At 38.5% G+C, this 16,266-nt stretch overlaps 1 protein-coding gene across 1 annotated transcript in view; it reads left to right on the plus strand.

Moving 5' to 3' along the window:
• Positions 1–16,266, plus strand: part of BicD (Microtubule-associated protein Bicaudal D) — a 327,397-nt gene that overhangs the window by 103,084 nt on the left and 208,047 nt on the right. The window contains exon 5 of the mRNA XM_076209252.1: positions 4,921–5,090. Within this exon, the coding sequence (XP_076065367.1) occupies positions 4,921–5,090 (170 nt within the window). The remainder of the gene's footprint in view (positions 1–4,920; positions 5,091–16,266) is intronic.

Here is a 16,266-nt window from a genome sequence, read left to right on the forward strand (position 1 = left end):
ACTGGCTCCTTTAATGTTTGCCATATATATAAATGATATGGATGAGGGAGCAAATTGTTACATGAACTTCTTTGCTGATGGCAAATTACTAAAGAAAGTAAGAACAAAAGAAGATTGCAGATCACTGCAAGAAGACCTAAACAAAATATGGGAATGGAGTCAGAGATGTGAGATGAACTTCAACATTAAAAAATGTAATATAATGGAATTTGGAAAAAGCAAAAACAGAGTATCGAGTCAATATGAAATTGGAAACAAAGAAGTCAAAAAAGTCGATTCAGAAAGGGACCTGGGAGTGATCATCTTGAAGTGACTTGACATCTGATAAACATGTCAATAGATTATTTGGAGAGACTTATAACTTATTAAGATCAGTGAAAGTGGCCTTCGACTACATAGATGAGGAGATGGTAAAAAAAATAGTTGTTACACTGATAAGGCCTAAACTAGAATATGCTGCAACATTGTGTGAACCTAGCACAAAGAAGAACATAAGAAAATTAGAAAGAATCCAAAGAGCAGCAACAAAAATGGCACCTGCACTCTCAAATTTGACATACAAACAAAGATTGGAGAAATTACATCTGTCAATACTGGAACAGAGAAGAGAAAGAAGTGATTTGTTGACCATTTACAGAATTATGAAACGGTTGGAAATTCTTGATAGAGACAAATTATTAAAGTGGGACAAAAGAGAAACAAGAGGACGCAAAAAGAAACTAAAGAAAGACAGCCACAGAAGAGACCTGAAGAAAAATAGCATCCCACATAGAGTGATTGATGTCTGGAACAAACTAAAGGGAGAAACCGTGAATGCCAGAACTATACACAATTTTAAGAATAAACTGGATGTGGAGAGATACAAAAACGGGTCACTACGAGCATAACTCTCATCCCGTAAAATACAACTAGGTAAATGAGTTGACTGCAAGGTACTTTATCAAATGCCTTCTCTAGGTAGAGGTACACAGTCTTCCTGCCTTTCTCTTTCTTGCAGCACATCAATCACTCTCAAGTGAAAAATTAAAATGTTCAACATCATCAACTTTCCAGATCTAAAGCTAAACTGACTATGTCAGAATGTTGATCTCTTCAAGGTATTTGGTCCATTGATCTTTCACAATCCATTCATATAATTTCACTGTTGTGATGGTCAGTGATACTGGCCTGTAATTTAGTGGTGTCTCCTTGTGAATTTGTACAGTGTTAACACTTTTCCAATCAAGCAGCATATAATGAGACTAAATGTTGTTCATCAGCTGTTTCTTATGTTCTTTAACCATTTCGGTACGACAATGCCTACGTAGGCAGTATGAGGTGCAAGTGTACACATGGATGCAGGATTCTTTGAACTGGTTTGACCACATTTTCTGTGTTTATTATTACTCAGAATAAAAGAGAATGAGTAATAAGGCAGTGACTTTGCATTTTATAGTATGAGTAGTGTGATGCAAATTACATATGGCAGCTGATGCTGCACATGAGAAATTGAATCATACTGAAGTGGTTAAAAATTCAGTTTGAGATACCTTCTGGTCATGAAGCTTTTGTCACATCCAATAATCCCAAAAGATTGAATACTTCCTTAACTTCTACATTTATATCATCTAAACTTTTGCTCATCTCACTTTCCTTAAAAAAAAAAAAAAAAAAAAATATATATATATATATATATTGCACCCTTTTGTAAAGACTGATTGCAAATTTTCATACATTAAATCTGCCTGAGCTGAAGCTCTTCAAAGACCTCACCACCTACTATTAACTTGGTTATTAATTCTCTGTGTCTCAGTTTACCACTTATAAACCTGTAAAACAGTTTCAGTTCCTCTTTGTATTTATGAACTACACCTCTTTCAAAACTGCTTTCTTCTTTCCTGCAAATTCTTGTATAGTTGTTTCTAGCATGTCTGTAAGGTTCTTATATTTTATTGTTCCTTCTCCATTTTTTCCAAGCCACATCCCTGGCCTTTTATTGTGATGAATCAGGCTTGTTTCTGTTTCATCCTTCCCATAATCCTGGCACATGTTTGTTTATTCCCAGGCTGTAAATGTCAAGAAAGGTTTCCATTTCTTCTTTATTCCCTAAGAAGCTTTCCCAAAATTGAATCTCCCTTGCCGGAGATTCAGTTGTTATAAGGTCATCTTTTCCTGTGGAGCAAAAGAAGTTCAGTGAGCTGATGATGTCTGGCTCCTTGATTAGTAACAGATTAATCATGTGGGAATGTCATAATTTCTGACCTGGGTCACTCTCCTTTACTCACTGGGTCATTGAGTTTTCCATTGCTATACTTAACAGGGTATTTCTCCAGGAATCTGCTTTGCTACTTGCTTCCCATTCCTCCCAGTTGTCTTTATTGCAATTAATATTCCCAACAAGGACAATTGCTACTTTGTTCAATAGTTGTCTTTAGAAAAATAGTGTCCAATAACATTTCTTGATATTCAGCTTCATTGCAAGCTCTTGTCTTTAGGGGGATATATGCCACCAGAAAGGTACCTTGCCTACACTCAGATTTGCCTCTTTCATCTTCATATCACTTCTCACAACAAACATTACCCATCTACCCATTTTATCTTCTGTCTCTTCTCCAGAGGGTGTATTTATTGTTCCCCAACTGTAGATAAGCATTGTTTGGGAGTTGGTCTCCACTAAACATCAGGCTCATTTTTCCTGAAGTAATCATTTGTCTCTAACCTGGCTGATAGTAAACCATCAACATTAGTATATGCTACTTTAAGTTTCCTTAACAATACTGCCTTCCTGTTTTTTTTTTAGAAACCATTTGTGCATGCAAGTATATTTACCCAGTTGTAGTGTACAGGGAGTATTGTTCATGGTGTCCCATCTCTTTTCCTACATTTGTCAAACCTTTTCTTGAATTCTTTTATAGTGTTGGCTTTGGTTATATTTTCATCTAATATATTCCACAAGTCTACACCTCAATGTTGTAAGCTATATTTTCTGATATATTTATTTATTCATTTTTTTACTCCAACCTTTTGTCTATCCTTCTCATACTAGTAATTCTTTTTTGTCCACTTTCTCTAAACCTATTTCTAGATAAAATATTATGTTGCCTCTCTTTGTTCTTTCAAGGTGGGAAGGCCCAGTTTCTACAATCTTTCCTCATATATCTTGTCATTTACATACAAGGAGCATGCCAACAGGAGACCTTTTGGTCCATAACTAGGTCTGATGAAAAAAAATCATAATGATAAATAAAATTATAATAAGAAATGCATAGGTATAATTAAATAAACAAACAGGTAAATAATAGATAATAATAAATTGACAAATAATAATAAATGAAAATCAAGCAAATGATAATAAACAGACAAATAATAATACACAAATAAACAAACATACATACATACATATGCCAAAGGTTTTTTCCCCTTACACGGGGGGTAGCCAAAAAGAGAAAGGCATAGAAATCACTCCCACCCATTTCATTTCCCATATATTCCACTCCCCTCCACCATCCTCCCTCCCTCCTATCTTGGCACAAAAAAGGGACGGGGATGGGATTAGGAGTCCTACCTGTAGCCCCAAAAGGGGACATTCCTAAAAAAAGAAAGTAACAAATAAACAATATAAAATAAATGGCAGACATTACAGCATCTTGCTTAGGTGTTTATCTAAATGAATCTTAAACCTTCAAACTGAACTACATTGCATTTCCTCTGCAGGAAGTTTATTCCATTCATTAACTACACAGTTGGCAAAGTTTTTTCTATCCACTTCCAAATTAAATCAATTTCCTAATAATTTGAGACCATTATTTCTTGTTGGATTCTCATTCAGTGTGAAGATTTTGTCTCTTTTGATGTCAATTCCCTTTAGAATCTTAAAAACTTGTATCAAGTCACCTCTTGAGTCGACGCTTTTTTTTTTTTAGGGAAAATGGGTTCATATGTTTAGTTGATTTTTGTATGTTTATATATATATATATATATAAATATATAATATATATATATATTGTTATATATATATATATATATATATATTTGGAATCAGTTTTGTGGCTCACCATTTTACTTTTTTCCAATCTGTCAAACCCTTTAATGAGATTTGGTGACCATATGGAAACAGCATATTTCAAATGTGGTTGAACTAACAATTTATATTGCTTGTTAATGAGAGATGGTCTTTTGAAGTCAAAAGATTGTACAATCAGTCCTAGAATCTTATTTGCTTTCTCAGAGGCTGCACTGCTAAGATGATTTGAGATTGTTACTGATGATTATGCCGAGATCCTTTTCACTATCCACTTATGTTAATGAATTTCCAAATATCTTGTAATCATACTGTTATTTTTATCTATATGCATAACCTTGCATTTATTTGTGTTGAATTTCATTAGTCACTTTTCAGACCTTTGCTGTAGCTTATCATCTTCTTGGATATCATTTTGGTTGCTGCCTACTGTATTCTCTCTCTTTAAGTATGGTGACCACATCACCACTGTGTATTCCAGTATCTGTTGTGTCACGCTTTCAGTGATTTTCTTCATGTCCTCACCCATGTACTAAAATGCCACACTTGTATTTTTTAACAGATTATATAGGTCTCTCCTGTTATTTTCCTTTGTGTGCTTCAGGTGATAGGTTGTGTTTGATTATGATACCTAGGTCCTTTTTCTCCTTTGTTTTCGCTTGTGTGAGAACACCTATTGTATAGTTTACAGTGTTGTATGCTATTGTTAAGTAATTGAACATTGTTCATGTATTTATCACTTTCAAGCTGTTGTCTTTATGCTGGGTTAGATTTAGGACTTAACTGTAGCAAGAGGAGCCTGGTTTGAACCTGGTACTCGTCTGATTGTGCTGGTTGTGATGCCATATTGAGCTAGCTTTCCATCCAACTGTAATTAATAATATAATATTTTGATCGATATTTAATTTTTTTCCAAACAGGCAGTACAGATTTTGGTGAGAGTGATGGAGAAGATGATACTCCTGCTTTACGGAAGTTTGAATCTGAGCTTCTTAGCAGTGGGGGTGCAGGAAATGAGCAGTTAGGAGGTGATCTCTTTTCAGAAATTCATCTAAATGAATTAAGGAAGCTTGAAAAAAAAGTTGAAGAGGTAATGTATAAGTTGGGCATCAGTGTCAAGTGTTAATCAGCTTTGTAGTTATAATCTTTCCAGTTTTATGGTGCTCTTAAAGCATCATGACAAGGAATTCTTTTAGCACATGAATGAAGTATCATTACTGTATGTAGTAATGTTTCAAAGTTGTCATTGGCATTATGCATGTTTACTTCCAGTCTTTAGATATCTTTAACATATGTTTATGATGATTCAATTTTACATCATGAACTCCCTTGTTCAGAGCTAGGATGGTGTTTTATGAAGGGACTTTTGTTTAGGTGTTTTGGGACTATTGCTCTGATTGGATACCCTTTCTTCCCTCTGTGCTGTGAACAGGATTTGCAACCATACACTTTATTTCCCTGGTGGCTGCCAGCCACATGTAATATTACTGTACAAAATTACTAGCTATTCTCTCACTGCCTTACATCTATTTTTATGATTTCCACACTCTGGTCATCCAGTACTTGTGTTTTCCTTTATTCCTACTTTGCTGGTGTATCCTCGTCTAAAAATTCATCCCACTCCCATGAAGTGGGAAGAGAGAAACCCTTGGAAGGGTAAGCCCTGTCAGTTGCAGCAAGCTGCTGGGTCTTTTTAAGCCAGTGTTTGGGTTGCCTCCCTACCTGGCCTGGGCTGTCGAGAACCAATGCAAGAAACAAGTAGCAGGTCCTGGGAATCAAATTCACAACTACCTGATCATGATTTTGGCACTGTGTCCATTGAGCTACCACAGGGCCTACTGTATCCTCATCACTGTGTATAAACAACTGATTAGATATACTCTACATATATTCATGGTATGGTATTCAAAATTTGATGAAAATTAGTATACTTATACATACATATACCAAGGCTTTCCCCTTACAAGGGAGGTAGCCAAAAAGGAAAAGGCATAAAATCATTCCCACCCATTCCATCCCTGAATACACTCCACACCCCTCCACCCTCCCTCTTATCTTAGCACCCCCTGGATGATGGGTCATCCCTGCACCTTGTCCACTGCCCTGGGTCACAAGCAGTGTTGCAAGACACAGCACATCCACAGCAAGGCTGCTTCATTAAATCGGCGACCCCCCTCTCCGTCCCCCCATATAAAGGAGAAGACGGGGAGAAATCCCTTCGGGCTGTGTCAAATTTTGCTCACACATAGTACCTCACCCCCCATCCTCCCGCCCATTCCACCTCATGCATCGCATCATCCATATACAACCATTCTCCATTCGCCCCTGTCTTCTGTCCTCTCCCGTCCTTCCTCAACAGACATTCCCCTCTTCCCCAAAGCCCCCTTCACCCCATCCATCCACCTCATCCTAGGACGTCCCCTCATGTTCACTCCCTCAACACCTGCCTTCCATACCTCTTTTACTAGTCTTTCTTCACTCATTCTTTCCATGTGTCCAAACCATCCTAATACTCTTTCATCAACCCTATCTCCCAACTCCCTTTCCACCCCTGTTCTCCTCCTCATTTCCTTATTTCTTACTCTATCCAGCCAAGTAACCCCCATCACACTTCTCAGACACCTCATCTCGAACACATTCAAACTCCTCTCTTCCTCTCTTATGTTCCATGTTTCTGCCCCATACAGTGCTGTTGGCACAATCACTCCTTCATACAGTCTCCTCTTAGCATCCATTCCCAAATGTCTATTCCTCAGGTAAGGCACCTGGTCTGGATGGATACCATGCAGAATGTCTAAAGAAAGGAGGTACAGTGATGGTGGACTGGCTGGTGAGGTTATTTAATGTTTGCTGGAGAGAGGGTAGAGTGCCAGAGGACTGGAGGAGTGCCTGTATAGTTCCACTATACAAGGGAAAAGGGGACTAGTGTGAATGTAGTAGTTTCAGAGGGATTAGCTTGTTAAGTGTAGTTGGGAAGGCTTATGGGAGGATCTTGATTGAGAGGATTAGGAGAGGAAGAGAGGGAGTAATTGGTGAGGAATAGTGTGGATTTAGGACGGGTAGAGGTTGTGTAGATCAGATGTTTGTGGTAAGACAGATATGTGAGAAAGCTATAGGAAAGGGGAAGGATGTTTTTTGGGCCTTAATGGATCTAGAAAAGGCTTACGACAGGGTAGACAGAAAGGCATTGTGGGAGGTTTTGTGGATATACGGGATAGGAGGAAAGCTTCTAGGAACTGTCAAGAGTTTTTATGAGAGTAGTAGAGCTTGTGTCAGGATTAGAAATAGAAAGAGTGAGTGGTTCGAGGTAAAGGTGGGACTTCGTCAGGGATGCGTTATGTCACCCTGGCTGTTCAACTTATACATGGATGGGGTAGTGCAAGAGGTAAATGCAAGGGTAGTGGGTCAGGGATTGGAGATGGTTAAAGAAAATGGAGAAAAGTGGGAGGTGAGCCAGCTGTTGTTTGCGGATGACACTGCGCTTGTAGCAGGATGAGAGGAGGGATTGAGGAAGTTGGTTACAGAGTTTGGGAGAGTGTGTGATTGAAGAAAGCTGAAGATAAATGTGGGTAAAAGTAATGTGATGAGATGTACAAGGGGTGAAAGTAGCAGTAGATTGGAAGTGAGCATTAAGGGAGAGCGACTGGAGGAAGTGGATAGCTTTAGATACTTGGGTGCAAATGTGGCAGGAAAAGATGGAGTGAAGGTGGAGGTGAGGTAGAATGTAGAGTGAGAGAAGCAAGTAAATGCCTTGGGGGATTAAAAAGTGAAAATTAGTATGCTACCTAGAATACAAATTTGATCTGAATGATAACTGACTGCACTAAAACAGCATGAATAGAACATCCATATCCAGAAACCAAATACCTCCCCTTAGAGCAACTTGTAAGAATGATAGGCACAAATGTCGATGTGTGATGTCAACATGTCAACCCTTGAACTAGCCCACCACTACCATCTCATCACACAAACAATCCATCAAATGCAACAGGAAAACTTCAATAGGATTTAACTCAAACATCTACAACAACCTAACTCCAGGTACCCTCAACATTCCCATACAAACACACACACAGATCACAAACAGATCCCCTCATTAGACCACCTAATTCTATACTTCACTTAATTTCCCAAGAAATAAAATCAGCAGAGAAATCACTCATAAGATGAGCAAGAATTGTACTTTTATGTGTACACCCAGGTCACCACTTTTGCACTGAAATAGTACCAACACAGAATCAACTGGCAACACACATTAAATATTCTAGATGTAACTACCACATATTGGACTGCACTCCTTCCAAATAACTCCACAAATTCTCTTCATTGAGTGACTTATGGACTGAACTGGTGGTTGTAGTTAGTTTTCTGGGAGCCACGGGTCTCCTGGAAAAGAGAACCAGGATAGTGAGCTGATTGAGCCTTCATTTCTTTTTCATTCTTCTGCTTTCTCCTCTTCCAAGTGTCAACAGTTCAACCTACAACTCATCTCACATTCAGCACTTCTTTGAAATTGCATCCACTATTCATTAATCTTGGCTTCCTCTATTAGCTGTCTTCCATTCTTATTGTTAATATTCACTGGCTTTTTCACTTAATGCACTTCCTTCTAGAAAAGTTTATTGTATATACTAATGGCCCTCTTGCTCTTATAAGGGAGGTGGCTGAGTCAAAACACACATCCATATCAATAGACCTTTTCACTCCTCCCGTCTTAGCACCTCAGGGATGAAGTGTTGATATGACCCCCTTCCAAACTGCTTGTATCAGAAACTGTAACAAGGCAGAACTTCACAGCAGGGTCCATTACTGAAAGCTGATTTAGACCCCACAGACACACCATATGGTAACATTCCCCTTCATCCACTCACCAGTTGAGCATGTGTCGAGAATATCCCTTTGTGTCATATCATCCTTCTATTATTCACAATCTTCCTCCACACATTCCTTTCTCTTTCACTTTTCCCAGCTATGCTGATGTCCATATTCACTATGATATCTCTATTCCTATAACTTATAATACTTCCATTATGCTAATGTTTATGATTTAATCTCCGCCTTACCCCTTCCCCAATCTGATTAGCCAATTAATCACTCTTGCCCCTGGTCTCTATTGCAGAAAACCCTTGTCTTTTAAGTAACTGGCAATAGCTTCTAATCAGTCATTACTCATAAAGTAAGGTGGCTAGGTATGGGAATTGAAAATCCTCTCACATCTCATTTCCATCACATGCACACATCCCTTTCACTCCTGCATAAGTCATTGGAATTTTGCATCTCATCACTGTCACATTATTACTGCCAATTCATCCCCAGTGTACTTATCTAATTGTAGTATCAGGGTTTGAAGTCAACAGTAGCCCACTAGCCAATGGCTAGCCAAAATCATGGCATATTAGCTAAAAATGGGCAAAATCTAAAGTTACTGGTCTGTGTGGCTAGCCAAAATATTGCTTCATATGAAATAGGGGATGGAATGGGTGGGACTGGTTTTTATGCCTTTGTTATTTGTCTGCCTCCTATGTAATTGGGAAAAAGCCTTTGGTATATGTATATATGAAATAGTTACTATTGTCTTGTACTTTTCCATTTTCAATGGGAAAACATGAAGTTTATGGTTCAAAAATATGCTCAAATGAAATTGATTAGAATGTGAATTATGTCCTACTCTCACCTCCATCAAACATGCACTGAGCAGAGTTTGTGGCAGTTGCAGCTGTAGGGCTGGGACCCAGAGCAGACCACTGTTTCATTGGAGCTAGGAAATGGTCAAATATCTTGCTGTTCAGTGACGTTTTAACACATGCAATGAGCAGGCAAATGTGAGCTACTTTGCATGTATGATATAATGTGACATAATAACATAATCAGCATGATTATGTGTACTGTGATTATTTGTACATGTACAGTATATGTGTGTTACTATTGTAGACGTCACCAAAAATGTAACTGTGGTCACTATATAGACCTACAGCATGAGATTACATGTGTTTGATTGAGCATGCACTCAAACTGCTTTCAATATCACTTAGGTGTATGTTACAATTTATGCTTCCAGGCCACCACATGTGCATGTTGTCTGTTGATTATTATAAGGGAGATAGGCTGTATGCACATGTACATGCTTGGGGAGCAAATAAACAAAACAGTAGATAAAATATGATGACCAATTTTGTAATACAAGTAGGTACCTGATCCAGCAGCATTGATAATGGTCAAAAAGTAACTTAAAAAAAAAAAAAAAAAAAAAAAAAAAAACTTTGAGTGGAGGCTGTATTTTCAATTACTGTATTGGTGGTTTTGAAATACATATACCAAAGGCTTTTTTCCCCCCTTACAAGTAAGGTAGCCAAAAAACAAAGGCATAAAAACCATTCCCACCCATTCCATCCCTATCACACTCCACCCCCCTCCACCCTCTTCCCTCTCTCTAATCTTGGCACCTCCTGGATGATGGGTCATCCCTGCATCTTGTCCACTGCCCTGGGTCAGAAGCAGTGTTGCAAGACACAACACATCCGCAGCAAGGCTGCTTCATCAAATTGGTGACCCCCCTCTCCATCCCCCCATGCAGAAAAAGAGAAGATGGAGAGAAATCCCTTTGGGCTGTGTCAAATTTTTCTCACACATACTCCCTCTCCCCCCACCCCCCACCCATTCCACCTCATGGATCACAACATTCTCCATTCACTTCTGTCTTCTGTCCTCTCCTGTCCTTCCTCAACAGACATTCCCCTCTTTCCCAAAGCCCCTTTTACCCCATCCATCCATCTTATCCTAGGTCGCCCCCTCATGTTCACTCCTTCCACATCTGTCTTCCACACCTCTTTTACTAGTTTTTCTTCACTTATTCTTTCCATGTGTCCAAACCATCCCAATACTCTTTCATTCACCCTATCTCCCAACTCCCTTTCCACCCCCTTTCTCCTCCTCACCTCATTTCTCACTCTATCCAGCCTAGTAACCCCTATCATACTTCTCAGACACCTCATCTCAAACACATTCAAACTTCTCTCTTCCTCTCTTATTTTCCATGTTTCTGCCCCATACAATGCTGTTGGTACAATCACGCCTTCATACAATCTCCTCTTAGCATCCATTCCCAAATGTCTATTTCTCATTACACTTTTTAATCCATCAAGGCATTTACTTGCTTCTCTCAATCTACATTCTACCTCCATCTCCACTCCTCCCTTTCGTGCCACATTCACACCCAAATATCTAAAACTATCCACTTCCTCCAGTTTCTCACCCTTAACCCCTTCCATACGGTGCCGCATACGTAGGCGGCATGAGGAGCAAGTGGATACGCGAGGCTGCCATATCGGCGTCTTGATCATATTTATTGTAGTTGCCCCTGCATAATGACATACTCTCTAAAGTGTCTTCATCACATTTTTTATGGTTATCAAAATTCACGGGTGAAAGAGAGAATGATCGATATAAACGGTGACTATATTTTATGATGCGAGTATTATTACGACACATCGTACGTCTGGCAGCTAATGCTGCCCGCGAGATTTTGGCCCCTACTGAAGAGGTTAATACTCACTTCCAGTCCACTGTCACTTTCACCCCTTGTATATCTCATCACCTTTTACCCACTTTTATTTTCAACTTCCTTCTTTCACACACTTCCCCAAACTCTGTCACTAGCTTCCTCAATCCCTCCTCTGATCCTGCCACAAGTGCAGTGTCGTCCGCAAACAACAGCTGGCTTATCTCCCACTTTTCTCCATTTTCTTTAACCATCTCCAATCCCTGACCCACCACCCTTGCACCTCTTGCACCACCCCATCCATGTACAAATTGAACAGCCAGGGTGACAAAAACACATCCCTGACGAAGTCCCACCTTTACCTCAAACCACTCACTTTCTACAATTCTAATCCTGACACACGTTCTACTACTCTCGTAAAAACTCTTGACAGCTAAAAGCTTTCCTCCTATCCCGTATATCTGCAATACCTCCCACAGTGCCTTCCTGTCTACCCTATCATAAGCCTTTTCCAAATCCATAAAAGTCTAAAAAAAACATACCTTTTCCTATAGCTTTCTGACATATCTGTCTTACCACAAACATCTGATCTATGCAACCTCTACCTGTCCTAAACCCCCCACTGTTCCTCACCGATCACTCCCTCTGTTCCTCTCCTAATCCTCTCAATCAAGATCCTCCCATAAGCCTTCCCAACTACACTTAACAAGCTAATCCCTCTAAAACTACCACACTCACACATGTCCCCTTTTCCCTTGTAAAGTGGAACTATACAGGCACTCTTCCAGTCCTCCGGCACTCTACCCTCTTGAGATTAAACAAACATTGAATAACCTCACCAGGCAGTCCATCATCACTGTACCTCCTTTTTTCAGACATTCTGCATGACATTCATTCAAACCAGGTGCCTTACCTGCTCTCATCATCTTAACAACTGCCTTCACTTCATCCTTCCTTATTTCTCCTCCATTTTTCTCACTCATCATGGTCATTTTCTTTGCACTTTCCACTGCATCTATCTTTCTCTCCCTATCCTCCTTCACATTTAGCAATTCCCTAAAATACTGTGCCCATCTTCCTCTTACTGCCTTCTCTTCCATTATCATCTCTCCATCTGCACCTTTTAGCTTTTCTTCTCTACTTGATTCACCTCCTCTTCCTCTCTTAATTTCTTTCCAATTTTTTTTTTATTACTTTCAAAATTTTCTGTCATACTCTTACCCCATTTCACATCTGCTCTCCTCTTTGCCTCCTTTATCTTATGCTTTACTTTTCTTTGTACCTCTTATATGATTCCCTCATCCTATTTTGTAACCAATCTTTGAAAGCTTGCTTCTTCTCTTCTACAACCTTCTTTACTTCCTCATCCCACCACTCACTACCCTTCCTTCTATTTCCTCCCGTCCTCCTTGTTCCACACACCATCTTTGCACACATTGTGACATCCTCCTTGAACCATCCCCATTCCTCCTCCACTCCTAGTTCTACTCTATCCTTCACTCCCTCCCATTCCTCTCTCAGCTTCTTGTACTCCTCCTTTTCTTTCTCATTTAAGCAGTTCACTCTAAGTACCTCCCTACCTTTTGTCCTTTTCCTCTTTCTCCATCTATTCTCCACTTTCCACCAGAAAATTATCTGATAACCCCCACTCTCTCCCCTTGGAACATGTGCATCATTAACTCTTCCTATTATACTCCTCTCTACCACTACATAGTCTATTAACGCTCTGTCTACCACCCTTCCATCCTCCACCCTCTCCCATGTGTCCTTATGCTTAACTTCCTAAACACTGTATTTGCTATCAACTCTCTAGACACATCACCATCAACTTTCCACTACAATTCTTTCCTGGAACTCCAGACTTCCCAACCACTCCGTCTATTAGTTCATTTCCAACCCTAGCATTAAGGTCTCCCAATACTACTACATTGATGTTTCTCCCTAATCCCTCTATGCACTCATTTAAATCTATCCAAAAAGCCTCCCTTTCCTCTACACTCTTCTCGCTACCAGGCCCATATGCATTTACAAAAACACACAAACGAGCAGGATGTCCCAAAAATATGCTCCAAACCACTATTTAGCAAGTTGCTGATAAACAATTTTGGAATGAATTTGGAACCAACCGCTGCCTGGTTGTTTACAAACGAGAAGGGAGTATTGTAGTCAATGTGACCAAAAATGTAGTCTTTGTATCTTCGTTCAATTATTCTTTTTGCATGATCAGCGCCAACAATGGATGAAATAAACAAAGGACTTAGAGAAAAGGAAACTGCAAAAGGATGTCTTGATGTAAGTACAATTGATTCCCCACTTGGTGTAATTAAAAAAAAAAAAAAAAAATGTCTGAATAAGACCCCAAAGACATACCAAAGGTTTGATAGAAATGTCTTCTTGGGGTTCAATAGAGACAATAGCAATATGTATAGAAGGATAGACACAGATAGAGAACCCATGTTTAAAAATTTATAAGAAATAGAGAAATAAATGAATTGTTAGATGAAATAATTGAACTGAAAAGTGAATGCAAAAGTATATATATAAAGAAGTAGCCATATTAAGAAAGGCTAATGAAGAAAATAATAGGGAAATAGATGAATTGAAAATGGAACTGAATAGGATAAAAGGAGAAAATATAAGATTGAAAAATGAAGATATGAATAGGAATGAGGCATTTAAGAGATGAAGGATCAAATACAGGCAGTGCCTAAGAAAGTGGAAGAAAAGATTAAAGAAAATGACTTCCAAGAAATAAAGAAACAGTGGAAGGTGGAACAGGAAAGTAAAAATTGATCTTTTAAGGAAATAGTGGAACAACAAGTTAAGGAGAATGCTAAAGAAACAGTAATCCAAGTGATTAAAGAGAAAGGAAATTTGGTTAGGGATACAGTGGACAAAAAAGATGCATTGTGATCTATGGTATTAAAGAAAAGCATGATGTTCCTAGGTATCAGAGAGAAAGAGAGAAAAAAGAGATTGCTAAAGAGATTCTGAAGGGGATTTAAAAGGAAGATCAAACTTTGGATAAAGAAATCAAGGAAATATATTGAATAGGTAGATACTCAAAAGAAAAACAATATAGGCCACTCAAAATAAAACTTGGGTCACAAATGATAACAGAGGAAGTACTGTCCAGAACAGCAAAACTAGCAAACAGTGAAAACCACAAAAATGTATGGATAAAGAAAGAAATGAATGATGAAGAAAAAGAAATGGTTAGAAATGAAGCTAATGAAAAAAATGAAAAAATAACTGACTGAAATATATATATATATATATATATATATATATATATATATATATATATATATATATATATATTTTTTTTTTAAGTGGTGGACCTGAGGCTGAGAAAATGGTATATCAGGAAAAAGGAAACAAAGCAGACAGAAAAAGATGAGAAAGAAAGAAAAAAAAAAATAAGATTAGCCTATACCAACATAGATGGAATGATCTCAGGACTGAATGAACTAAATTATTACCTGGCATCATAAAAATTGGACATAATGGGAATAGTAGAAACTAAACTAAAAGGTAATCTACCACCTAACACTGTGGGACAAGGTCTATACAACTGTTGGATGAAGAATAGAAAGGAAAAACAAAGAGGGGGAGTACTATTTCTAACCAGGAAAGATTTAAATGTGACAAAGTTAACAGAAGGAAAAAATAATGTAGAGTCAATTATGATAAAAGTAGAAAACCACATGAAAAGTAGAAAATATGTAGTGTATGTGCCCCCTAAAACACAGTCCTGGACAGAACACAATCTATCCAAATAGAAGATATTAAACATGAACTAACTGATATACTGAAAAAAAGAGGAAATACAGTAATTATGGGTGATTTTAACTCGAAAGAAATAAGTTGGGAAGAAATGACAGGGGTGGAGAGGGTATATGGGGCAGCATGCTACTCAATATGACTATTGAATACACAATGACTCAGTGGATAAAGGAAAATACCAGATACAGAAACAATGAGGAACCTTCAAGACTGGATTTAATACTTTCCTCAGAACCTGAAATTGTAGACAGAATAGATTACCAAACACCAATAGGAAGGAGTGACCATGTACTATTAGAATTTGAACTAAAAGAGCAAATAGACCTAAGAAGAAATGAGAAACATAGAATATGAAGACCAATGTACAACAAAACAAATTATGAGAAACTTAAAAAATTCTGTGTCTTCTGGGGATCTATTTCTTGTCTGCATTTTGTACTGAAGATATGCATAGAGGTGTCTATAGGGTACACAGAGTAAGTTTCGTTTTTTAGGGTCACACAAAAAAGTCACAATTAGTTGAAAATTCATTTATTGCAAAAATGAAAACCGACTCTGTATCAGCACACTTCTGGTGTCCTCTTACTCGAGGAATCTGCCCTTGGGCATCAATGACATCCTCAATAAGCCCTCGAAACCTGGCACAGGCCTTCTTCACTACCTCCTTGGAGAGATTGGTGAAGATAACCTTGATCTAACTAATCAGACCATCCTTACTTTTGCATGGTGTGCAGTTAGTATCTCATTCAACTGCACCCCATGTAAAATAGTCCATAGGGTTGAGGTCAGGTGAGTTAGGGGCCTACACATCAGGGACAATGAAGTCAAAGAAATTGTTGGAGAGCCATTTCTGAGATTTTCTAGAGGTGTGACATGGTGTTGAGTTCTGTTGCCACACATAGGATCTACCAGCACCTACTTCCTTAATCTTTGGCTTCACATGAGTCTGTAGGAAGTCAATGCTTCAGTGCTCACCCTGAGC

This window comes from Oratosquilla oratoria, chromosome 26 (assembly GCF_046742065.1).
Source record: "Oratosquilla oratoria isolate Oo_2021 chromosome 26, ASM4674206v1, whole genome shotgun sequence".
Lineage (NCBI taxonomy): Eukaryota > Metazoa > Arthropoda > Malacostraca > Stomatopoda > Squillidae > Oratosquilla > Oratosquilla oratoria.